The sequence below is a fragment of the Trachurus japonicus genome, chromosome 12 (genome assembly GCF_045865225.1).
Source record: "Trachurus japonicus isolate A0001 chromosome 12, Traja_1.0".
Taxonomy (NCBI): Eukaryota; Metazoa; Chordata; class Actinopteri; order Carangiformes; family Carangidae; genus Trachurus; species Trachurus japonicus.
Genome location: NC_140918.1, coordinates 8622408 through 8648502, shown reverse-complemented (window position 1 = coordinate 8648502; position 26095 = coordinate 8622408). Strand labels below are relative to the sequence as shown.

Below are 26095 nucleotides of genomic sequence, written 5' to 3'. Positions count from 1 at the left end.
CTCGAAGGCGGCATGATTTATTATTTTTTGTATTATTTTCTAATAATATTATTTTTTATTTTTTATATTTATTACATTGTGACTGTATTTTGCCGTCAATAACGCATATAATAAATACGTTACATGTTTTTATTTAGCTTTTTTTCCTCCTACATTTGTATTCGAGATGAACACAAATGACACCAATTAGCGTATAAAAATTGAAAATAAAAAGTACACCGGTTTACAGCCGTAAAAGGAAGGTCAGATGCTGATTTTTCATGTTTTTATTGGGAAAAATGTATAAATTCGTAGTCATTTAACCCCCCAAAAGATGGCGGTAAAGTAACAACAAGGGGCGCTGCTAACTGACCCACGAGGAAGAAGACGTTAACGACAGCGATGACGACACAGCTCAAGAGCCAATCACAAGGCAGGAACGAAGATGGCGGAATCCGAGATGAGCGTCAGGTAGGCACATAGCAACAATTTTAAACTAATGTCTAGTTTGGTTAAATAGTTCATTTCAAAGTGTTTACCGGAGCGTATTGATTTCTACAAACTGTGCGTTTTTAAGCAAGTCCCACCAGGCGTCATAGTTATGATCGAAAGTGTGTCTTTTTGAGCTGTTAGCACCACGCTATCTTAGCTTAGCATGTGCTTTCAGTTGAACATTTGAATGGCTTTTCAAGCAGCGCGGTGTGTCAGCCAGCCGCATGTCAACAACAGCATGTCACGTCTACTGTGTTCGTGATTTAACTCCGGCTAATTAATAAAAACGAAGAGCAAAGACCCCCAGATGTGAAGCTCATTAGCCTCACAGTTAGCTGCAATAGCTGACATTGATTAGTTGTGACAAAGGACGGGGCTGACGCTAGTTATTTGGACCAGGAGAGGTCAACTACTGATACATATGGGATACCAGTTTGCAAGGCATGTGATTCAAATTATGTACACAAACTAAATGTGGTAAAAAAAAAAAAAAAAAACTATTTAAAAACTGATAGTGAAATAGTTAACAATTTGCAGGAATTTATTATGTCACAGCAGCTCCAGTAGAATAGAATAAAAAAAAATACAGACACGATAATTAGGAGAATAAAACAACTTAGGCTAGTCAATAATAATAAGGATACAGGAACAAAATCTGTATAAAATTACATGTAGACATAACACATGTTTACAGTAATTCAGTTAGTGCAGGATGAACAGTTGTGTAATATGCAAGTGCAGATGTGCAGCTTTTTATAATTTTTATTTTTCAGTATTAAAGAGTCTTATGGCTGCTGGCAGGAAATACCTCCTGCTCCTTTCAGACTCATCAAATTATGTACAATAACTAAATGTGCTCATAATAATAACTTTATAAAAAACTGATAGTGAAATGCCTCATCTGGTGTGTGACTCCTGCTTCTCAAATGGGAGGATTTCAAGCTTTTATTCACTGAAAACGTCAATGTCGTTTGTCTCTGAAGCGATTTGCAATGACACAAACAATTTAATAGACCAAAGTACCAATGAGGAATATAATCCGCAGAATAATTTTATTTATGATGTTGAAGATATGGAGGCTGATAATATAGTGCCATAAAACGTATGCTTTCATTTCAGTGTTATTTATATGTTATTGTTGTTGTTGTCTCTGGCTATGTGAATTTATACCGTTGGTATTTGATGAAAGGTGGTGAGGAGTTGGAGGGAGTTTAGTCTCCTGTTTCTGTTTTGTTGGACTTGTGTTTAATTGAAAAAAGAAAGAATGATTTAATAGAAATACCAGTCATTTTTTGTTTTCATAATTCCATTTGCCACCTTTATCTGCTTGTTGGTTTTGATTGTACCTTCACCTGCAGATGGTCTGATGGACACTTTCTTCTTGACTTGTATATTAATGTCAGTTGTGGCTTTTATATAAAACACACACATTCTTCTTTTAGGAGTTGTCGAGAATTATGGACCATACTGCTGGGAAGATCTGCCCTGCGAGAGACGGTATGTTGACTCACCACATATTGTCATGTACTAACTTTATACAAAAGTAAGGGCAGGTTGAATTTGAGATTAATATGCGTTTTTACATGAAGAGAATGTAATCTTGCACATTTGCACATTTTGTTGTGATGCCAACACAGAAAATGACACACAAATGAAATTAAAGTTGTGTTTTTTTGTTTTTTCTCCCTGCTCTTATTTTGAAATGCTCGACGGCCACAGGCTCAGATCGAGGCAGAGCTCGACAGACACTGGGACAGACTGCATCAAGGACTGAGTTACTACAAGCCACCCAGGTAGAGTTTGTTTGATCCTTACATCCTCCTTACATCATATACAACACAGTTTGTCATCGTGACTGAAAGTGAAACTGTCACCATCACTCGTTGTAGCTCATCATCTGCTGGCAAAGTGAAGGAGAACAAAGATGTTGCACAGCCACTGAAGGATTTTGGTCTGAGGATCAGTAAACTGTTGGTAAGAGATCAAAATCCCTCTTCTATGTAAAAAAAAAAATGTAATTCACTACTTTCATATGGCGTTATGTGGTTCATCATGATTTGATAATGATCTAATGGCTCAATGTTGTAACAGGGTCTCGATGAGCAGCAGAGTGTACAGCTTTTACAGTGTTACCTACAGGAGGATTACAGAGGGACCCGCGATTCGTTAAAGGTTCGTTTTCTCAATGAATTACGTGAAAAACAATTGTTCATTTTATCATACAAAAAATACAAACTGCTGACTTTTTGCAGAAAAATATAATGTTAACTCATTGAGTGCCAACCACGTAATTTCTCGTTTTTCGTTCCCATGCGTTGAGTGCCAAAAACGAAATTTTTCGTTTTTTGCTTTTTTTTTAAATTATGAAAATAGACACTTTAATACACATTATATGTAAATTTGGGGACTCTACGACGAGGAGAACTGAAATAGATGACGATCAAAGTCACATGACAGCTCATGATCTGGAAGTTTTTATCATAACTCTGCTTCTGCAAACGGAGTTCTGCATGCAGATGCAGCAGCTGCTCCGCTGCTGCTCCGCTCTCACCCGCGAGGCTGCAGCAGCTGGGAGCTGAACCAGGAAGCTCTCAGCCCACTGTCCCGCCCGGTCTTCATCTGGAGCAACACCGTGTCCTCCCCAAAGTCCTCCCGCGGTAAAATCTGATGGTCTCTGGACCAAAGCAGACCGGCACCACCGACCCGTACCACAGACGGACCGCGACCACCGGCGGGACCGGTGTTCGCGAGCCGCTGTGGCCGGCAGAGCCTCACGTTCCGCGGCGAGAGGCTGTGACACGGCACGGTGCGTCTGTGTTATTGTTGTTTAGTGGCGCCCCCCCCCGCCCCCGATGGTGGTTTTGTGAATAGAACAACAATTGTTGTGTATATTTATCTTATACGAGCCCTTTGATCCAGAAATGCGAGTGTCTGAAGAGCGACAGACACAAACAGCGCACCTTTCATAAAAGACGCTCTATCTCCTTTTCTAGAAAAAAAGGAGGGATTTTGGTGAAACCCAGCCATGTTTAGCTTGACTTTTCTCAGGAACGGAGGCACGTAGAAACAAACGGTTTGTGGCCATTTGAAGGATAAAGTTAAACCTTTCAAATGAGCTACAGTATGTGTTGGTGGCAATAATATAGAATACACTATGGCTCTAAAATAAAAAGTCAAATATGGTCTAATTTGCCGGTACACTTGACTAAAACTTTGGAAAGGAGCGCGGCACTCAATGAGTTAATAAATATATCCACCAGTTTTCAACTTTAATGTAAATATGTGTTTTGTGTATGTGAAATTCAGTGAGATAAAACACAGTTATTAACATAATATTTTGTGTAATTGACTCTTCTGTGCAGGTCGTCCTCAAGGATGAGAGACAAAGCCAGGCCCTGTTGTTGAAGGTTAGTACAGAGATCTGCAACTTTACGTTTTATTGCTGCATAGTTCCACTTAAATTCAGCATGACAGTTCAGCTTCTACGTTTAATCCAATATGTACGCCTTCCTGTGTGTGTGTGTATTTACAGATAGCTGATTATTACTATGAGGAGCGCATGTGTCTGCTCCGATGTGTCCTCCTATTGCTGACGTACTTTCAGGATGAGCGACATCCCTACAGAGTGAGAATCGCACACAGTTCACTTTCTGCATTTTCTCACTGATAATGCGCTTTTTTTTTTTTTTTTTTTGGTTGTTGCAGTTGTAACATAACTCTGTGTTTGTTATCTGTCCAGGCTGAGTATTGTAACTGTGTGAATAAACTGGAGAAAGACCTTGTGAGCAGCTACCAGTCACAGTTTGAGAGCCTCTTTAAAGCCGAATCACCGTCATGGGAAACTCACGGAAACCTCATGGTGATAATTTGTCTGAGTTGTATTTGTTAATATACTGCTTTGTAACTTGAATCTAATATAAATGTGACTTGGCATTCACCCTATTTTAATTCACATGATGTCATAACAGTCTTGTAAATGAATCTTTGCAGACGGAGAGGCAGGTGTCACGGTGGTTCCTGCAGTGTCTGAGGGAACAGTCTCTGCTGCTGGAGATCATCTTCCTGTATTATGCGTACTTCGAGATGAGTCCATCCGACCTGCTGAGCTTCACAAAGATGTTCAAGGAGCAGGGCTTCGGTTTGCGACAGACCAACCGGCACCTAGTAGATAAAAGCATGGATGCTTTGGTTGACCGAATCGGGTAAGACATGCTGATACCACACCTGCTAGAAGCTATTATCAGATACACTCTAGTACCTCGCTTATTATTAAACTCCCTGTGGTTTTTAATATCCATGATCTTTGTTTGGCCTGCAGATATCTGAGCTCTCTCATCCTGGTTGAGGGCATGGACATAGACTTCCTGCACAAATGTGCCCTGGAAGATTGTACAGATCAGCATCAGTTCTCTGGCGCTCCTGACGTCATCAAGGTTTGATTTGTGTTTCATAATGCAGAGGATAGAAATGCACTCTAATGCTGCAACCATGATGTAGTAGTTTAAAGGGATAGTTCAACATTTTGGCAAATTTGCCCATTGCCATAATCGCTATACTGCCCTACAAAGCAAAAAGGCAGTAACTACGCAGAGTTCCGAACTGAGAAAAATGACTTTAAAGTTATCCTGTTGTCCAGCCTAAGTAGTTGTAGGTAGATTATTGGACATGAGGCAGTTTTGTTACTTTGTATTAGCTTATTCTTTGTATATATTAATTCTCACATTTGATTTGATGTTTTACCCCTATTTTGCAGTTACTGTATTCTTGCTTTGTATTACTTGCCAATAATGTGGCACCATACCAAGCAAAAAGGCAGTAACTGCAAATTCTTCAAAAACTATTCTGTCACAACTTGTGCTCTAGGTGTGTTAGATACACTGTATTTGGACTAATTGGAACCATTTGTTTCCCTGAACATGGATATACCAAACCCAAAGTAATCTGACCATTTTAGGCCAATAATTTCCACCCCAAAATTCTGGTGCTGAAATTGCTGCTTAAAGTGTCTCACATTCCTAAACTGTATCAAGGCCCAAATTAGGACAATTTATTTTGAATAGTACCACATTCTTATGTGTGAATATTAGATTAATGTGTATCTGGGTGTGTTTATCTAATGTATCGCCTATATCTACAACAAATCACATTAACTTTAAAGCACTGTCAACTTCACTTTGAAGCAATATAGGCAAGTTAGGCTAACTCCAATTCAACAGGGCAGAACTAAATGATTTTGATTGAGTAATGATAATGAGGAAATATCGGAAATCATAAATATATTTTTATATTCAGAAGAGGAAACCGGGGTATGGGAAACATGGAAACAGTAACTTCACTCTGTGGCAACACGGTTGTTTTTATGTTAAGTAAAACAAAGCAAAAGTACAGTAACTGACAGAGTAACGGTAGTTACTGCCTTCTTGCTTTGTTTCACTAGGGCTTTTTGCAGTTACTGTAAAAACGACTACCATTTTTCTCCAAAACGACACACATTTGAGATAAGATATTTTGTCACATAACAAAGGATGCCTTGAATGTCATGAAAATGATAATAACTCATTTTCGACCAAAACTGCAGTTACTGCCTTTTTGCTTTGTAGGGCAGTATAGTCATAGCAGTAGGTTCGTTACCTGTAATTTTTGGTGCATATTTTTAGAGCGGCGGAGCAGAGCTGCGAGCTGCTCAGAGCTACGCTACGGAGGCTCATGGGATTTCTTGGTTTCCCTCATCAAACTCATCAAAAACACAATCTAACAACTCCAAAACGCTCTGGTGGACAAGTTGTGACCTGCATACGCACCACGCTATGAGATAATAGCGGAACGTTACGAGACAGAGTTGTTTTCGAGGTAATTTGATGCAAACCTGTGGGCAGTTTTTTGGCAAGCAGGCGCCGCATTTGCCTCGAAAACAACTTCGTCTCATAACGTTCCGTTATCTCATAGCGTGGTGAATGTGCAGGTCACAACTAGCGTAGCTCTGAGCAGCTCGCGGCTCTGCTCCGCCGTTCTAAAAACAGTTTGCACCGACAAATAAAGGTAATGAACCTACTCCTAAACCGATAGGGATTATGGCAATGGGCCAATGTGCCAAAATGTTGAACTATCCCTTTAATGTTTATCCAGATCACAGACTGAGAGAAACCGTTTTAGGTACCAATAATAAACCACTGACTCTCCAAACTGTCTCTCTTCCAGGAGATGGACCAGTTGCTGCTAACATTTGGTGACATCCCCCACCACGGCCCGGTGCTGCTGTCCTGGGTCCTGCTGAGACACACGCTACGACCAGACGAGTCCAGCCCCGTGATCCGGAGGATAGGCAACACCGCCCTGCAGCTGGGCGTGTTCAAGTACCTTTCAACCATGCTGAAAGGTCTCGGCGTCTCAGGGAATAATGTAAGAGGCCACAGAATGATGCACACGTGGGTTGTTGGGTGGAATGAAAACTGAATGAAAATGATAGTTTATGATCAGTGGCTACTGATTTGTTACTAAGCCCCTGCCTTCGTTACCCTAAACTGCTTCAATGACCTTCTGTTGCTGTACAACCTGCAACAACATGTTAGGTCCTATTCCATCCGTCCATTCACAGAATCTTAGCTAAAATCCTTAAAGGGTTAGTTCAACATTTTTGGCAAACTGGCCTATTGCCATAATCCCTATAGTTTTAGGAGTAGGTTCGTTACCTTTAATTGTCGGTGCAAGCTATTTTTAGAATGGTGGAGCAGAGCCGTGAGCTGCTCAGAGCTACGCTATGGAGGCTAATGGGATTTCTTGGTTTCCCTCATCAAACTCATCAAATGCACAATCCAACAACTCCAAAACGCTCTTGTGGACAAGTTGTGGCCTGCACCAAGAAATCCCATTAGCCTCCGTAGCGTAGCTCTGAGCAGCTCGCGGCTCTGCTCCGCCTTTCTAAAAACAGCTTGCACCGACAATTAAAGGTAACAGACCTACCTAAAACTATAGAGATTATGGCAATGGACCAATTTGCCAAAAATGTAGAACTATCCCTTTAAAAAGCAGTGGTTCTCAGATCTTGTCCTCTGGGCTCGGAGTGCATCTGGTTTTCTCAACCAGGTAGTTAAACGTAATCACGCGGGGCTTCAGACCTAAATCAGTCTCTAATGAGATGTCTAGAATGAAAACCATGTGGCAGACGGGAAACATGTTGTACTTTAGTTTTATAGTCGAGATCTGAGCTAAATCAGACTTTCATAACCATGCCCCCCAGTCTTTGGTTTGTGTTTGTAGCCAGACGAGGATTTTTCAGAAGTTATTTGTGGCAACACTCAATATGCCAAATGGGCTGGGTTTCATTTCTCTCTCTATTTTTATAAATATATATATTTGTGGGGTTGTTATACATTAATTATTATAATTGTCATTCTTTCACTCTCTCTCCAGTGCACAGCTAGCACAGCAAAGATGTGTATCTATGGACTCCTCTCGTTTGTGATCACTTCTTTTGAAGAAGAAAGCCTACAGGTACTTGTCACGCGTACTGTAACCCTCCAGATCTCATCCTGTCATTCTGTATTTGTAGCTTGTGTTTCTAACTTGTCTTCATCATTTAAACGTGGCAGACCGACGGTGTGGCAACACAGTGCTCCCACCTGATCGATGCTGCTTGTGAGGTCCTCTCTGCTCCCAGTCTGGCTGAAGTCTTCTGGGAAATGGTAAGAAGGAAACAAAAACAAAGAGGAAAAATATCTAGTGATAAAATAAGAAAAATAGATTTAATGAGAAAAGAAAAAAACTGACAGTCCGACCTCTTTGTTCAATGTTTAATCCAGAAGCCAAACATGGGATTGGGAATGATCCTGGACAGTGCTGTTGGGATGTTTCCTCATAAGATTGGACCGCTGCTGCAACTCCTGACTGCACTTCTGTCCAACAAGTCAACAGTTAAAAAGGTAGATTTCACACTTCGGATGCACAGATTTTCAACTTTTCCTCCCTCCATGTAAATGACTCAACAATGCACTTTGACTGCTGTGTGACAGGTGTACAACTTTTTGGATAAGATGTCCTTCTACACACAAGTTTACAAACACAAACCCAACGACATCATCTCCAAGGATGATGAGACACTGTGGAGGAGACAAACGCCAAAGCTCCTTTACCCTCTCGGTTAGTTTGTTTGGTTATTACTGTCAGATTTAAAGGATAATTTTACAGTTTTTTACAATCTGGACCTTATTTCTAGCATAAAATACGATCATTTACTCACCCAGATAACTTTGGTGTCATTACAAGTTGTTCCGACGAAATTACAGGTCAGAGGTTAGTAGGTCAACCTACAGACCCCGGATGTTGATATAACAGGTCAGCCCGGACTCAGAAGGGACTAGCACTAGCGTATCATAACAAAATATTGGTGAAATGAACAAGTTTCGTGGTGGATAATGTGTTATTTAGAAGCTGCATTGCGCTGCCCCGTGTTCTCGCATTATACGGATATACGCGGCTCTCGGCTGGATCTAATTTCAGTAGAACGACTTGTAATGACAAGTAAATGATCGTATTTTATGCTAGAAATAAGGTCCAGATTGTAAAAAACTGTAATTATCCTTTAATTAAATGTGATTTAAGAATTGTTTTGGTTCTGTTTTGTTGTCCATATATCTGATTTTTTTTTGTTTTGTTCTGTTGACCGTCAGGCACAGGGCAGACCAACCTGTGGATGCCACAGGGAGTTCTGGGCCAGGTGATGATCGGTAGCGACCAGGGCTACGTGGTGCGCTGGGACTACTCCTACAGCTCCTGGACTCTCTTCACTTGTGAAGTGGAGATGCTGCTCCATGTCGTTTCAACTGCAGGTACACAACTCAATCACTCAAAACCATCACAGACAGAATATATACATGTATTTAAAGGACAAAGCTGGCGAAGTTCTTCATTATTCAACAAATCCATTTAACAAATCCCATGAAATTAATCGGTCACTAGCGCTTTCTGTCTGTGACTCTTGGCCTCAAGCCATGTTGTTCCTACTGGAGATAGTACAATACAAATTACTGTCATCTTTAATGAGTCTAATTAATTTCCCAAAACAGATGAACTCTGTAGTTTTTAGCACAAACAGGAGTAAATATGTTGCCAGTCTGAACTACAGATTTGTTGTGCTAGTGACAGTTTATGGCAGCAGGACTATAAATGTCATATTGACTCAATATAAACCCCAGTGCTCATGTTAATTGTAATAAAAGAACAATGTTGTGCAACAATTAGCTCTATGTCAAAAATATTAATCATTCTAAATGAGTCACTCCCAGTGAATGCAACCAAAAAAACGATGGTAATTTAGTAATCTTTATGGGAACAAGCTATCAATATTATAAGCTGTAATTATCAGTTAATCAAATGATAATAATGTCCACTTTAATTCCCTTGTTGTGTCAGATGTTCTGGCTCACTGTGCGCGTGTGAAGCCCATCCTGGACCTGGTGCATAAGATCATCAGCACAGACTGGACCGTGTCGGACTGTCTGCTGCCTCTCACTTCACGCATCTACATGTTGCTGCAGAGGTAAACTCACTGCAGACACACTTATCAAACTCTTTTATTCTTTGCATCTGTCTGCTGTTTTCTTGGAAACTTAAGGATTGACTTGTTTTGTGTGTTTTTTTTTCTCTCAGGTTAACGTCGGTCATCAACCCTCCAGTGGACGTGATTGCCTCCTGTGTGAACTGCCTCTCTGTTCTGGCGGCGAGGATGCCTGGGAAGGTGAGTACGCTCGTTACCTCTGAACAGGAACAGTTGAAATTTAACTTTTCCTGAATCGTTTTCACTCACCTCATCATCTGCCCTGTTTTATTTATCCTCAGGTGTGGTCCAGTCTGCACCACACCGGTTTCCTCCCCTTCGCCTCAAACCCTCTGACCAACATGGCTCAGTGTATAAGGTAAAATAAAAAATCAGTATTCTGCTTTATGTTTATTTAGTCTGGTGAATATTAGGCGCTTATTGGAGCTAATTTTGTTTTCTTTTTTTCCCCAGTGCTGAGGGGATGAAGGCAGGTAACTATGGCAACCTGCTGGTCCAGATTGAACAGCCCAGGGGGGAGTACGCTGTGACCATTGCCTTCCTTCGTCTCATCACAACCCTGGTTAAGGTAACAACATTTGATTAGATTGCATCAGATACACAGTGATGCTTTCTTTCTTTCTTTCTTTCTTTCTTTCTTTCTTTCTTTCTTTCTTTCTTTCTTTCTTTCTTTCTTTCTTTCTTTCTTTCTTTCTTTCTTTCTTTCTTTAAATGTTTAATAATCAGGGGAAATGCACATTAATAAAACACATTTTAACAAATGAAGAGTTCATTTGCAAAAGCAGATAACTCAAAACATTTTTTAATTACAGGTGATATCAGTCAAACCAAAGTTGAGTGGCTTTGACCAAGGAGATGAGACATAACAAAACAGACGTAGCTCAAAAAAATAAAGCTTTATTGAAAACAACACTATGCAAAGAGTAATTCAAAAGCATCAGCTCATCTTTTTCAGAATGGCATTTATCTGCTTTTGCAAATGAACTCTTCAAATGTAAACATACCAGAATTAGCCAAAAGGCTATTTTACATCTGCTGTCCCTGGACTGATGTCAAGTAGTCACCCTAAAAGAGAATAAAATTATTTAGTTATAGACATCAAACAAATCATACATTAAAGGAGTAGAAGGCTACATCTGGATTAAGATTAAAAGGCAGAAAACTATGCAAAAGTCCATACATCCATACATACACACACAAGACAAAACGGAAGCAACGTTATTACACAAGACACAATAACAAACTTGCAGGTCACAAACAAGCAGAACATAGACACTCTACACCATATTCTTTACTAGCAGCTGAACTGTAGCTGTAATGTGGATCATATATCAATTTCTTCTGTGTCTGTGTTCATCATTTCAGGGTCAGCTGGGCAGCACACAGAACAAAGGCCTGATCCCCTGTGTGCTGCTGGTGCTGAAGGAGATGCTTCCCACGTACCATAAGTGGCGTTACAACACCTACGGAGTCAGAGAGAGGATAGGTGAGGGAGCCTTTCTGAAGCTTTTCCTTTACTGACTGACTGGTTTTCAAGGGTAAAAACTGAATAATCACTGACTGCACTACTGTGTTGTTGTTGTAGGTTGTCTCATTTTGGAGCTGATCCACGCCATCCTCAATCTGAGCCCAGAGGGAGAGGACCAGGGCAGGTAAAGATAAATCTGATAAATTTGTAAATAATCAGTCTGGAAAACGTACATATCCTACAAATAGACTGACAGATATAATTATTATAAGCATGAATAATTAACATAAACATCTCTGCAGTGAAGAAGTGTTAATTCAGAAGTTAACAGTCTGAGAAAACCTGGTGCCACCTAAACATTTATGCCCATTAATAGTCTCATTTTAAGATACAAATCCTGCATAGTTTCTCTTTAACTATGCTACATTTGTACCTGAATTAAACGGCTTTGGAGCATTTTTTTTATGGTTTGATAAATGGCCTAACTTGTTACAAGGGAGAATGAGGCTCTCTGCAGCACTGCAACACAAATGCCCTCTGTAAATCATAATCTATCGTTCATGACAGATTAAACTACACAAATATAAACGTCGTAAGTTAACATCGTGTATTATAAATAAAGTTATCTACTGTACTGCTCTATTGATTGATTTCTCGCTGGCTTCATTGTAAACAAATGCACATGGCCAGGAGGAAAGTTAGCAAAACAGTGGAAAAGCAACCAGACTTACATAGTTCCTCTTTAAGTTTAATGGTCAGTTATATGCATCAATTCATTATTCATTCACTATTCATCATAATAGTTTTTGTTTTGTCTGAAGGAAAATGTCAATTTACTGGTCCGAACTTCTCAAATGTGCTGTTTGTTTTCTGACATAGTGAACTGAATACACTATTTGTGGCTTTTTTTGTATAGTTGGACTCTAATTTACTTTAAAAAGTTGTTGATTGACTCTGTCTGTGTCCGTCTCGCCGCAGCACTCCCACCCTGCAGTCTCTGTGCATCTACAGCCTGGCCAACACCGAGGCTGGACAGGCAGTCGTCAATATCATGGGAGTCGGAGTGGACACCATAGATGTCGTCCTGGCTGCACAGCCCAGCAGGTGTGTTCAGTCATAGTGATCACACATCCCATAATAAGACTAATCGTGTTGTAATTTTTTTGTAATATTGTTTTTTTTCCCGTTCCTCTCCAGCTGTGGCTCCGAGGGTCCCGGTCAGATCCTGATCCAGACGGTCAAACTGGCCTTCTCGGTAACAAACAACGTCATCCGTCTGAAGCCTCCGTCTGACGTCGTGTCGCCTCTGGAGCAGGCGCTGACGCAGCACGGTGGTCATGGCAACAACCTCATAGTTGTCCTGGCCAAGTACATTTACCACAAACACGACCCAGCGCTGCCTCGCCTCGCAATCCAGCTGCTCAAAAGACTCGCCACAGTAAGACTTTGTCGTATTTTAATGTTTAACTTTGTAAATCAGAAGATAATGGGGTCAGTGACAAAAAAGGGTTGGCAAGATGCGCAATTCAGAAATACAGTATCTTTAAAAATTGTCTTAAAAACTTGCATCAGATGTGTTACAATGCACATTTTCTGTTCATGTTGGTTTTTATGTCATTTGAAATTAAATTTGAACCATTTTTAACAAAAGTCAGACTGAATGCCCCTGAAAATGTCAAATGGTGTAACCACAAAAGAATGATAAATATTAAATATTTTATCCACCTACAGTGGATTTGTAAATGTACTTATAAACAATATATACTTTCTTCTGAAAACATTAAAATATTTTTTTTTTCTGTATTTCTATATTCAAATTTGAATTAGTTTGGTAATACTGAGCAGGACATATCCTAAAAACACCACTTTTATTCTTAATAATGTGACAAATGATATAAAATTTGCTAAGAAACATAGTGTTGCATTGTGAAAGTGAATTACACATATTCCAGATTTATTTTCCTGTATAAAGTCAGATTTTTATCATCATGTCATTGACCCATTGACCAACCTTGATTGTGTCTGTAGGTGGCTCCCATGTCGGTGTACGCCTGCCTCGGCAGCGACGCGGCGGCCATCAGGGACGCCTTCCTCACTCGGCTGCAGAGTAAAACCGAAGACATGAGGATCAAGGTCATGATCCTTGAATTCCTGACTGTTGCCGTGGAAACGCAGCCTGGTCTCATCGAGCTTTTCCTCAACCTGGAAGTCAAAGATGGCAGCGAGGGCTCAAAGGTGTGAACTGCAGGAGTAGATTGAAAGAAAAGAAAACATTATTTATTTTTTTTACTGTTAGTAAGTCGTGTTGCATCTGGGTACAAAACATTTATTTATGTATTTATTAATTAATTAATTTCCTGCAGGAGTTTCTGCTCGGTGAGTGGAGCTGTCTCCACGTGGTGTTGGACCTGATCGACTCCAAACAGCAGGGGAAGTACTGGTGCCCTCCACTGCTCCACCGCGCCGCCCTGGCCTTCCTTCTTGCCCTGTGGCAAGATCGCAGAGACAGCGCCATCTCTGTCTTACGCACTAAGTAAGCACATCTTCTTTTAAGACATTATTTTAAAGGAGAATTCCGGTCATTTTCGAAGTAACGCAGACCGGACCTAGCCACCAGTTCCTTACCACCCAACACTTAGTGTGCATAACTCAGCTAGTATGAGAGAGCAGGATTAACATGTGTTTTTATCACGTACCTCTTTTTACCTTTAATCTAGCTTCCTGGGTAGACCTTACTAGTCGACTGTCGAGCCCAGGACTGTTTCCATATCAACAAAGACAAAAATGCGAGGAAAACATGGATTAAGGAGGAAACAGTGATTTTGGATGGGGGAAAAAAGCTGTTATATTCGTATTGATGCTTTTTTCCCATCCAAAATCATTTAAAATATCATTTTAAACATTTTAAATCCACGTTTTCCTCGCATTTTTGTCTTTGTTGAAATACGAAACAGTCCCGAGTTTGACAGTCGGCTAGTAAGGTCTACCCAGGAAGCTAGAGAAAAAAGAGGTACGTGATAAAAACACACAGTTATCACTGCTCCCTTATATTAACAGAGTTTTTCACACTCAGTTGTGTGGTAAGGAACTGGTGGATGTTGCAAAGCATGTGTAGTGATATTTTGAGCATTATATAATGGGCCAAAGTCGCAGTAAGAAGAACTGCCCCCATTGCTTCGCTGTTTAACTGCAGTGTAGCGCAGCTAGCAGGAGGAGAGCTAGGTCCGGGCTGTACATATTTTTCTCTGATTTTTTCCTCTGGTTGCACTCGGGGACCTAGAGCTGTAGAGCGTTACTTAGAAAATGACCGGAATTCTCCTTTAACTTTACCTGGAGAACTATGGGAAACTAGATTTTTTTTTTTTTTTGTTGTTTTTTTAACACAGAGAACGGTTTTGGGAGAATTTGACGACGCCTCTCTTTGGGACCCTCACCCCACCTTCAGACACCACAGAGGTATTTAGCTGTTTTTACTGTGTTTTACTGATCACATTTATAATTTCTATCAATTCAACAACCGCCATTCTTTGCGCCTGCAGCCTTGTGTTTTGGAGACATGTGCTTTTGTCATGAAAATCATCGGCCTGGAGATTTACTACGTTGTCAGGTAATTTCATAATTCTCAAATTAAGCATTTTTGCTTTTTATTGTAAAAGGGAAAATGTGAAATCTCATTGATACAACAGATCATAATTTTGTGTTTGTGTTGCTGCAGTGGCTCCTTGGAGCAGTCTTTGAAGGACGGGCTGCAGAAGTTCGCCAACGCACGGCGGTATGAGTACTGGTCCCAGTACGTCAAGTCTCTGGTTTGTCACGTGGCGGAGATGGAGGAGGAAGGAATCTGTTACTTCCCGGAGACGCAGATGTTGATCTCCGCCTGGAGGATGCTGCTAATTCTTTCCACGAGCCATGTAAGCACGAGTGTTTTAGGTGTTGATGGACTTTTATCCTGCTTTTAGATCTGAGCTCTGCTGCACTGACAGTTCACATGGTTTTTTGTTTTCAGTCTGATGTGATGCAGCTCACAGATGAAGCAACCAAACTGAAACTGTTCATGGACGTCCTGGATGGGACCAAAGCCACTGTAAGTCTTCATGGCAAGAAAAGTTAATTTTCTTCTAATTTAAATCTTTTTATTGTCACTTTTTACTCCTCAAATGTTTCTTGCCTTCACATCGCTGGCTTCACTTTTTTTTCTTCTCAGCTCACGACACCAATGTCTGTTCCTTGTCTTCGTCTTGGATCCATGATGGCGACGCTGCTTCTTATCCTCCTCAAACAGTGGAAAGGGTGCGTATTCATGCAAGAGGATATTAAAGGGATAGTTCAACATTTTGGCAAATTGGCCCATTGCCATAATCGCTATAGTCATAGCAGTACGTTCGTTACCTTTAATTATCGGTGCAAGCTATTTTTAGAACGGCGGAGCGAAGCAGCAGGCTGCTCAGAGCTACGCTACGGAGGCTCATGGAATTTCTTGGTTTCCCTCATTAAACTCATCAAATACACAATCCAACAGCTCCAAAATGCTCTCATGGACAAGTTGTGACCTGCACATTCACCACGCTATGAGATGATAACAGAACGTTACCAGACAGAGTTGTTTTAGAGGTAAATTCATGCAAAACCACTGATGGGTGTTGCCTTCAGGGACAGTTTTTCAGCAAGTAGACCCTTTATTTACCTCAAAAACAACTCTGTTTCGTAACGTTCTGTTATTATCTCATAGCGTGGTGAATGTGCAGGTCACTACTTGTCCACCAGAGCGTTTTGGAGTTGTTGGATTGTGAATTTGATGAGTTTGATGAGGAAAACAAAGAAATCCCATTAGCCTCCGTAGCGTAGCTCTGAGCAGCTCTGCCGTTCTAAAAATAGCTTGCACCGACAAATAAAGGTAACGAACCTACTGCTTTGACTATAGGGATTATGGCAATGGGCCAATTTGCCAAAATGTTGAACTATCCCTTTACCAGTGCACACTTGACATGTCCTTTTTCTAACCTTTAATAAAATCCTAATAAACTTGTCACTTTGCTCTTCCTGTCTCCAGTGTGGTAGCAACAGCTCCTGACATCCTGTCCCCGCTCTCCCTGATACTGGAGAGCGTCCTGCAGGCTGACCAGCAGCTGATGGAGAGGACCAAAGCCAAAATCTTCTCTGCGCTCATCTCTGTGCTGCAGATTCAGGGACTCAATGGTAACGGACGTTTGTGTGTGTGTGTGTGTGTGCATGAATAAAAACGATGCACCAGGTCTGTAGTCTGATTGTTTACTTGATGAATGTCTTTGTCAACCAGGTGGAGATATTTCCCAGCTGCCCCAGCTGCTGCTGTCGGTGTGTGAGACGGTGAAAGACGAGGCTCTGGCGCTCATCGACAACACTCGCCACATGAGTCAGATGGCAGAAAGTATGGAGGACGAGGACAGCATGGAGACGGACTCTCCCCAAAGAAAGAAGGACCAGAGAGACGGGGTGAGTGAGAGTGGAAAGTTGTGTTTGTAGACGGTGTTTTTAAAACCACCTCTGTCCTTTCACATGTATCAGAAATTCAGCTTTATATTGAAGTTGAGAGTTTTAGTGGTGGAGGAAATAACATGTTTATTTGTAGCATCATTTCCAGCATTGATTATGTAAAAGGAGAAGTGCATAAAGCCACAATGTCAATCTATCATGAAGTTACAGTAAAGGGATAGTTCAACATTTTGGCAAATTGGCCTATTGCCATAATCCCTATAGTTTTAGCAGTAGGTTCGTTACCTTTAATTGTCGGTGCAAGCTAGGTTAATGGGATTTCTTGGTTTCCCTCATCAAACTCATCAATACACAATCCAACAACTCCAAAGCACTCTGGTGGACAAGTTGTGAGCTGCACATTCACCACACTATGAGATAATAACAGAACGTTACAAGACAGAGTTGTTTTAGAGGCAAATGCAGAGACTGCCGAAAAACTGCCCTCGACAGGAACGCGCATCATCGGTTTTGCATGAGTTTACCTCGAAAACAACTCTGTCTCGTAATGTTCTGTTATTATCTCATAGCGTGATTGTGCAGGTCACAACTTGTCCACCAGAGCAGTTTGGAGTTGTTGGATTGTGTATTTGATGAGTTTGATGAGGGAAACCAAGAAATCCCATGAGCCTCCGTAGCGTAGCTCTGAGCAGCTCGTGGCTCTGCTCCGCCGTTCTAAAAATAGCTTGCACCAACAATTAAAGGCAACGAACCTACTGCTAAAACTATAGGGATTATGGTAATGGGCCAATTTGCCAAAATGTTGAACTATTCCTTTAAGTGATGGAGGAAAAAACATGTTTATTTGTAGCAACATTTCCAGCATTGATTAGCCACAGTGTAAATCCATCATGAAGCTAACGTCAGACCGTCTCTCCCTCTCTCCGCCTCCATCAGGTGTGTGTGCTGGCGCTGCACTTGGCCAAAGAGCTGTGTCGCACCGACGAGGACGGCGAGCACTGGGTGTCGGTGATGAGGAAGGTTCCCGTCCTCCCGTCGGTGCTCAGCGCCGTGGAGCTCAGTCTGCGCTCAAAGCACAACCTCTACTTCACCGAGGCTGCTCTTCACCTGCTGCTCACGCTGGCCCGCACCCCGCAGGTCAGCACACACACACACACACACACAAACACTCCTCCGCTGTGAAAGACTTTGCATGTTATTTAAAGGGATAGTTCACCCAAAATTGAAATTTCACTCATTATCTACTCACCCTCATGTCGACTAAGGGCTGGGAGAAGTTTCAGAGTTACCCATGGCTTCTCTGAGTTACAGGGGGTCTCGGCGTAGCAGTGCATGTCCATATAACGGTTGCAAATGTCTTCGTAACAAAAAGACACACCAAAAAACATCCAAATACCTCCATGCTGCTCGTATGTAATGTCCGTATTGTATTGAAGCCCCGAAATGCAAAATTGTCCTGAAAAAAAATTAAATAAGTCTATATTTCAAGCTTGTTTTGTAGCGGAAGCTTCTCGAAGCTCCTCTTCCCGGTTCGTCAAATTTGGATGAACCGGGAAGAGGAGCTTCCACTACAAACACGCTTGAAATATAGACTTATTTAACTTTTTTGGGGCTTCAGTACAAGATGGACATTACACAGGGATGCAAACAGCGCGCCGAAAAGCGAAACTCGCTTTTTTCATGACCAATTAGGTGACTTGTGTGAATCGTTCAGATCCGAAGAGTTTTTGTTTTTGAGGGAGGAGGGGGGGTCTCAGCGTCTCAGCTGGGTCAGTAAAATGTTTTTCTAACAGGCTGACAGTGACAATCATGTGAAACTGAGGCGAACTCATTCATGGTTGTCTCTGATTATACTGATAACAGCCTACCTCCAATGTTAACGCGCGACGTGCGCGCTGCGCTCGTTACCCAAAGCGGCGCGTAACCGCGTGCAGTCGGTGCGACGGCGACGCCGTTTTTCCCCCGTGCATGTCTGGAGCTGTGATGTCCGTGGAGCTGTGCGCTGCGGACATGCACGGTTCCCTACGTTGCTGTGTCAGGCAGCTCTGCCCCGTTTCAGAGGTGAAGGAAGCCCTAAGTGGAAAGACGTCGCCTCCGCGATGTAGAATGTGTTCAATTAAAGTGAAACTAACACATTATATCGGCCTATATGTCCATTACACACTGAATGAAACATCCCATGTCTTCATTTATTCAGTTTATTTTAATAGTAATAATTATGACTAACATTCAGTGAAGACCTAAAATTCAGTATCATTCAGTGAAATATTGCAAAGGATTTTTTTTTTTTAAAAGCATTTTTAATATAGAAATGTTGGCCTTCTGAAAACTATGTCCATCTATATGCACCCAGTACTTGGTTGGGGTTGAACTACTGGAAATGGACTTTTCCATGATATTGTAATGTAATCATTTGTTAATGGTGAGCACCCCCCCCCCCCACGCCAGACAATTCCTCTCTTTTTTGGTCCTGACCCGTTTGCATCCCTGATTACATACGAGCAGCATGGAGGTATTTGGATGTTTTTTGGTGTGTCTTTTTGTTACGAAGACAGTTGGTATCCGTTTGCAACCGTTATATGGACATGCACTGCTACGCCAAGACCCCCTGTAACTCAGAGAAGCCATGGGTAACTCTGAAACTTCTCCCAGCCCTTAGTCGACATGAGGGTGAGTAGATAATGAATGCAATTTGAATTTTGGGTGAACTATCCCTTTAAAGCTTTTTAATCAAACGTCAGATATTGATGTTGATTGCGTCTTTATCTTGTCACCAGGGGGCAGCAGCCGTCGCCGGAGCAGGAGTCATCCAGACCATCTGCCTCCCTCTCCTGAGTGTATACGAGGTCTCCTCCAACGGTGCAACACAGGTTAGAAATCTATAGACTTCACTTCACAATTATAACTTTTTATTACAAGTTAGTACCTTAACAGGGTTCCCACGTGTCCTACAAAATCTGGAAAACACGTGGAAATGAGAAAAAAAAAAAAAAAAAAAAAAAAGTCAAATGTCCTGGAAAAGCTTGAGTTGTCCTGGAAAATGATTTATCACAGCTACCAGAGCTCTACTTGACTTTTTCAGACCCTTCTAGTTTCCCACCCCTCAAAAAAAACATGTTTGTGCTGTTCTATGATAAATTTGTCATAATTTCTAAGCATTTAAGAGATTATTTAATAAATTAGAGCCATAGACTGCACATCTTTAAATCATATTTCTGGGAGAGAGAATTAGAGAGAGGAATAAACATAGAAACAAACTGATTACATTTACAAAATAAGGTACCATTGTCAAAACAAACACTTCTCCAAAGCATGAATGGGACAGGTGATGAATCAGTGTATGTAAACTAATGTCAGACTGTAGCAGCTGAAAATGTCCTGGAAAACGATTTCAAGAAAAGAGTGGGAACCCTGCTGAATTACCGTGTGGATAAACATGACATCATAATGATAATAGTATCTATTGTCCCTGAACAGAGTTTCTCCCGTAAGTCCCAGGACTCGGCCTGCTGGCCTGGCGTCTACCGCCTCTGTATGTCTCTGATGGAAAGTCTGCTCAAGACTCTGCGTTACAACTTCATCAACGAGGCCCTGGACTTTGTTGGAGTCCATCAAGAACGCATACTGCAGGTACGACTGAAGCAGTTAACAAAGGGAACATTTATTTAGGGAAATACTTTTTACAGATCAGAAATGTTATGAATTGTAAATGCTTTCTCTTGTCAACCTGTCTGACTGTCACTACTGATGTTGCACTTCTGCAGTATTGGATCTCCTTTTTTTTTGAACTCTTAGTCCCAAAGGAGGGTATATGGGGAGGGTAATAGTACGGGATTATGTTAAAGAGAATTGATATCTTTGTACAGTATGTTCTATATAATCGAAAATTCCTTAAGTGAAGTTATTAAGAGAAAAAAGAAGAAATGTTATGAATTATCGCTTTAAGATTAAGATCAAGTGTAGAAATGTTCTGCATTAATTTATGGACTTCAATTTACAGATACATGAACATTATGGAAGTTCATTCATCTTTTATTCAGCTAATATTTCATACTGTGATGTAGAAGGTGTTGCATCCAAAACCAAAGATGTCTGTATTCACATGTTGCACTTCTATCCATGTTTCCATCTCTCTCTCTCTCTCTCTCTCTCTCTCTCTCTCCTGCTCAGTGTCTGAACGCAGTGCGAACGGTTCAGAGTCTGGCGTGTCTGGACGAGGCCGACCACACCGTCGGCTTCCTGCTGCAGCTCTCCAGCTTCTGTAAGGAGTGGCAGTTCCACCTGCCCAAGCTGCTGCGAGACGTCCAGGCAAGTACAGAGAGACGCTCAGCTACGATGACGCTGCTGCAGCTCCACCTCAGTGTTCAGCTCTTCACTGTCTCTCTCTCCATCTCCTCTCCTGTGCAGGTGAACCTGTGCTACCTGTGTCAGACCTGCACGTATCTGCTGCACAGCAAGAAGATGCTTCATCACTACCTCCAGGTCAGAGATTTTAACAGCAGACACTCACATTTGCCACAATGATCTGGTGAAAAAATGATCTGGGTCCAAATCAATTTTGGGAAAATTAAGACCCTTAAAAAGTATTAAAAAGTCTTTTCACGACATTATAAAGTCTTAAATTTTGAAGGTATTTTTTCTGAATTAGCTGTCTAAGAGTCTGAGTCCTAAAAAACATTGTAAAAGTGTGTGAATTTATTCATTTTATTAAAAAACAAAGAAGATTGTTGTTTTTGTTCTTTGAGAGTGGAGCAATGTTTTGTTTTGTTTTTTAAGAAACTTTGCCTTTTATTTATTATCCTAGCCTATTTTGAATTCTGTTGTATCATAATGGTCTATATAGACAAACTAAAAACTATCACAAACTAAAACTGTTCAGTTAAAAGTGTCACTGATGTAAATGGTTGCAGCTTGAAGTGGCGGTGAGGTATTGAAAAATATTGAGAAGGTCTTGAAAAAGTCTTAAAAAGGTATTAGAATTAACTTCAAGATTCCTGTATATACCCTGTAAGTAACCGCTCTATGTTTGTTTTCTCAGGCTAAGAACGGCGAGGCGCTGCCCTCCGCCCCCCTCCCCAAGACGCAGCGAACCCCACAGACGCCGTCTAAAGAGGCAGCAGCCGGCGGAGGGGAGAGGGAGGAGGCGGAGCAGAAAGCCCTGCTGGCCGTGCAGTGCAGCCTCCTGAAGATCCTCAGTAAAACCCTGGCGACGCTGCAGCACTTCACTCCAGACTGCTGCCAGATCCTGCTGGACCAGGTCAGACCGGTTCAGCTTTAAAAAGGGATAGTTCAACATTTTGGCAAATTTCGCCCATTGCCATAATCCCTATAGTTTTAGGAGTAGGCTTGTTACCTTTAATTGTCGGTGCAAGCTGTTTTTAGGACGGCGGAGCAGAGCCGTGAGCTGCTCAGAGCTATGCAACAGAGGCTAATGGGATTTCTTGGTTTCTCTCATTAAACTCATCAAATACACAATCCAACAACTCCAAAACACTCTGGTGGACAAGTTGTGACCTGCACATTCACCACGCTATGAGATAATAACAGAACGTTACCAGACAGAGTTGTTTTAGAGGTAAATGCAGAGAATGCTAGCCGAAAAACTGCCCCTGACAGGAACGTGCATCAGCGGTTTTGCATGAATTTACCTCTAAAATGGCTCCGTCTCGTGACGTTCTGTTATTATCTCATAGCGTGGTGAATGTGCAGGTCACAACTTGTCCACCAGAGCGTTTTGGAGTTGTTGGATTGTGTATTTGATGAGTTTGATGAGGGAAACCAAGAAATCCCATGAGCCTCCGTAGTGTAGCTCTGAGCAGCTCGCGGCTCTGCTCCGCCGTTCTAAAAACAGCTTGCACCGACAATTAAAGGTAACGAACCTACTGCTATGACCATCGGGATTATGGCAATGTGCCAATTTGTCAAAATGTTGAACTATCCCTTTAATGTTTCGGACTCTGTCTAATTATTTCTTTTAATCCCGATTGAGCAAAAAACAAATAAAGTAACAGCTGGTTTTGTCTGTGGTTGTGTCAGTGTATGGACTTGGCGGAGTACAGGACGCTGTTCGTCCTCAGCTTCACCACGCCGGCGTTCGACCCCGACGTGGCTCCGTCGTTCGGCACCCTGCTGGCCACCATCAACGTGGCCCTGAGCATGTTGAGCGAGGTGTGTGTTCGTAACAAAGAAGATAAAGATCTCGGCTACAGATGGATTAGATTTCTAAACGTTTTGTTCTGTCTTGTTTGTAGATGGAGAAGAAGAAAGAGCCCGTTTCTCTGAGCATCGTGTCGCTGGCGTCGTCGGAGGAGATCCAGGCTCTGAAGTCAGTAACCGGATACATGGACATTTATTTGAATGGGACTGTCATCACATCACATGGAGAATTAATTTCCTAAATTCTTCTCTGTCTTTTCTCTTCAGGTCGTTGCTGATGTTCACCATGGAGAACTGTTTCTACGTCCTCATCTCTCAGGCTGTTCGCTGTCTCAAAGACCCCTCCATCCTCCCCCGAGACAAACAGAGGCTCAAACAGGAGCTCAGCTCAGAACTGGTGAGACGACACCGCTCTCCTCACCTCTCCTTATTTAAAGTTACTTAACTGCAAATCCAGTGAAGTGATGGTGATTTAGTTTATTCCTCTGAGCCATAGAGAAATAATAATAAAAAAGGTGACATATTCACTCTTCTGCTGCTATAAATAATCAAATGTTTCTGTATGAAACTCCAAACTTCAGAGATGTTCAATCTGCTCTCATGAATTTATTAAATTGGAGTGTGCAACTTATCCACATCATCTCAATTGAATTATCTGATGACCAAGAACTATTTTGCTGGTAAATATTGAATAATGTGATACTTGTTATCACATTATTCAATATTTACCAGCAAAATAGCTTCTTGTGGTAACAAATTGATTTCTGTAGGGGATTAATAACATTTCATTGACACTTATTGTTGCATTCAGTGATTTTAAACTGTAAATACAGCTGGGAAAATAAGTATTGAATGCGTCAATAGACTTGCATGGTGAGCATGCATAGATCAGATGCCATGGCGGATATTACTTTGCACTGACAGGGGACAGGATTACTTTCTAAATACTGACAGACTCCAGCTGCTTTCTTGGCTTTCCAAACCTTTTTGCACCTCCTTTTCTTCATGTGTTCAATACTTATTCCCTGTGTCATTTCACTTTATTACACGTAACTTAGTTTATGGACATAAATGTTTGTATTTCTTTGTATGTGTGCATTACTTGGGTTGTTGCCGACAACTGGTGAAAATTTCATGTCAATAGCTCTATTAGAAATATATTTTCTCAGAAAAATGTTGACACATTCAATACTTATTTTCCCTGCTTATATCTAACCGTTCTAGCCTTATTCATAATAATGTGATGGACAAATTTGGATTTTGTGATTGATTTGTATTTTTTGGATAATAATCAGTTCCATAGTTTATTGTAAAGCGCTTATTTCATATTAATGACTGCAGTTTTGTTTAAGTGAAGCTATGGAACCGAGAGCACGAGATTGTTTTGTCAGTTTACCGCACAGTTTTTGTGACAGAAAGACACGGACGGTGTCAGCTACATGCTCTGGCTCTATAGCTTTTTAGTGCGCAGTTGCAGAAAATAGACAGAGCCACACTAACAAATGTACTTCATATTATATTCTCTGACATCTTTTGTCCTTTCTCTCCGTCCCCTCCCTCCAGAGCACTCTTCTCTCCAGCTTGTCCCGTCATTTCCGCAGAGGTTCTCCATCGTCCCCGGCCAGCGGCATCCTCCCCTCCACGCAGCCCAAACCCCCCACGCCGGGCTCCAAGGCGAGTCACGAAGGCCAGGAGCCGTTCATCCAGCTCGTCCAGGCCTTCGTCAGGCTTGTACAGAGATAGACGCAGGTTTCCAACACGAGCAGGGCTTTTTTTTTGTTGATAAAACCAACATTTTCTGTATCTCCAGAAAAAAAAAAACTGCTCGTGTGTGAGGCCTCATCTTCTGTACAGTTGTTGTTGTTGTAGTTGAAATAGCACAAATACTCCTGGCCTGGCGTGCGTGTGTTTGGTTATTCTAATAATATAACGATTTAAGCCTGACTTTTTTGTTTTGTTTTAAAACATCTGTTGAACATTTCATTTTGCCAAAACTGCTGTTGTAACTGAATCTGACCACAACCAAAGTGTTTACTTCTAAAAAGGCCAAACGAGAAGCCGCCTGACAGTCCACAAAACATGATGAGTGTGTAGAAAAATCCTGGTGCTAAACATCAGTCACCGACTGTGGGTCCATCTTTCCACGGCCTAGTTTTATAGGTCACATTGACTAGACGTGTTTCAAGTGCTACTTAATTAATTAGACCTTTCAAATATCATCTGTCATGTATATTAACTCGATGTAGTAGAGCAGTGTCCTCTGTAAAGCTGCATTATACTTTTTCTAATCCTCCTTCCTTCATTTTCACTAATTCTTGATCTGAACTTTGAACTATTTTCTTATCTCTGTTTCTCCTTGTACACATTTGGAAGCAGCTGCCAAGATTTGTACTTGAAAACAAAAAAAACAACTATATGCTAATAAAGGGACTTTTGTACCACAGTTTGTTTCACCATTTAACTTTTTCTTTACTGCATTTGCACATAATTCTCTGGTCACACAGGAGCCCTGAACCATCCTATACATAAACCGACAGGTGAAAACAAAACGGTAAAAACATTTAAGTCAGTAATAAAATACATTTTCATGTCCTGATATCATCATCATCATATATATATATAAAAAAAAAAAGATTAAAAGGAAAAATATTTAAATTGCAGGAAACACTATTTACAAATGCATGTTCTTTTTAAAAAGAAAGAAAAACTTTTAACAACTTCAGTACCTAAAATAAATCAAATTATAGGCAGGTTTTGTGCAAGTAAAGTACAAAAAGGCTTCGATATCTGGAGAGTAAGGTGACGGTCGTACAGCAGGATAAGGCATGATGGACGTTAGGTAGCTACATCGTCACGCTAGGGATCCACTGGCGTTCGTTTCATCCGCGTCGACGCGCCTGCCAGTTCATTTTCTATGGGACGCGTCAAACCGTTAATGACGCGCCCGCAAAGCATTCTGGGTAGGCGGCGCGTCC

General features: G+C 41.3%; 1 protein-coding gene across 1 annotated transcript; it reads left to right on the top strand.

Annotated features, from left to right (window-relative positions):
- Nucleotides 1-407: 407 nt before the first annotated feature.
- On the top strand, nucleotides 408-25725 carry nup188 (nucleoporin 188). Its single transcript, XM_085792996.1, has 43 exons — nucleotides 408-450; nucleotides 1914-1968; nucleotides 2191-2264; nucleotides 2361-2445; nucleotides 2563-2643; nucleotides 3834-3878; nucleotides 4004-4096; nucleotides 4211-4330; nucleotides 4462-4673; nucleotides 4790-4904; nucleotides 6670-6870; nucleotides 7882-7962; nucleotides 8061-8153; nucleotides 8271-8390; nucleotides 8481-8607; nucleotides 9138-9296; nucleotides 9880-10006; nucleotides 10117-10204; nucleotides 10306-10382; nucleotides 10478-10592; nucleotides 11390-11510; nucleotides 11610-11676; nucleotides 12471-12596; nucleotides 12690-12930; nucleotides 13521-13727; nucleotides 13856-14025; nucleotides 14879-14948; nucleotides 15032-15099; nucleotides 15208-15403; nucleotides 15499-15576; nucleotides 15697-15782; nucleotides 16543-16688; nucleotides 16789-16964; nucleotides 17901-18101; nucleotides 19742-19834; nucleotides 20442-20594; nucleotides 21135-21272; nucleotides 21372-21446; nucleotides 22003-22221; nucleotides 23001-23132; nucleotides 23216-23289; nucleotides 23388-23517; nucleotides 24684-25725. The coding sequence occupies exons 1-43, from the start codon at nucleotides 425-427 to the stop codon at nucleotides 24861-24863; spliced, it is 5241 nt and encodes a 1746-aa protein (XP_085649122.1). The 5' UTR covers nucleotides 408-424; the 3' UTR covers nucleotides 24864-25725.
- Nucleotides 25726-26095: the final 370 nt, after the last annotated feature.

What these genes read in the sequence shown, in the direction of transcription:
- nup188 (XM_085792996.1), top strand. Translation starts at nt 425, where the DNA reads ATGGCGGAATCCGAGATGAGCGTCAG. An exon ending in TGAGGATCAGTAAACTGTTG is followed by an intron (nt 2,446 to 2,562) that starts GTAAGAGATCAA and finishes ATGTTGTAACAG; the next exon opens with GGTCTCGATGAGCAGCAGAG. An exon ending in CCATGTCGTTTCAACTGCAG is followed by an intron (nt 9,297 to 9,879) that starts GTACACAACTCA and finishes TTGTTGTGTCAG; the next exon opens with ATGTTCTGGCTCACTGTGCG.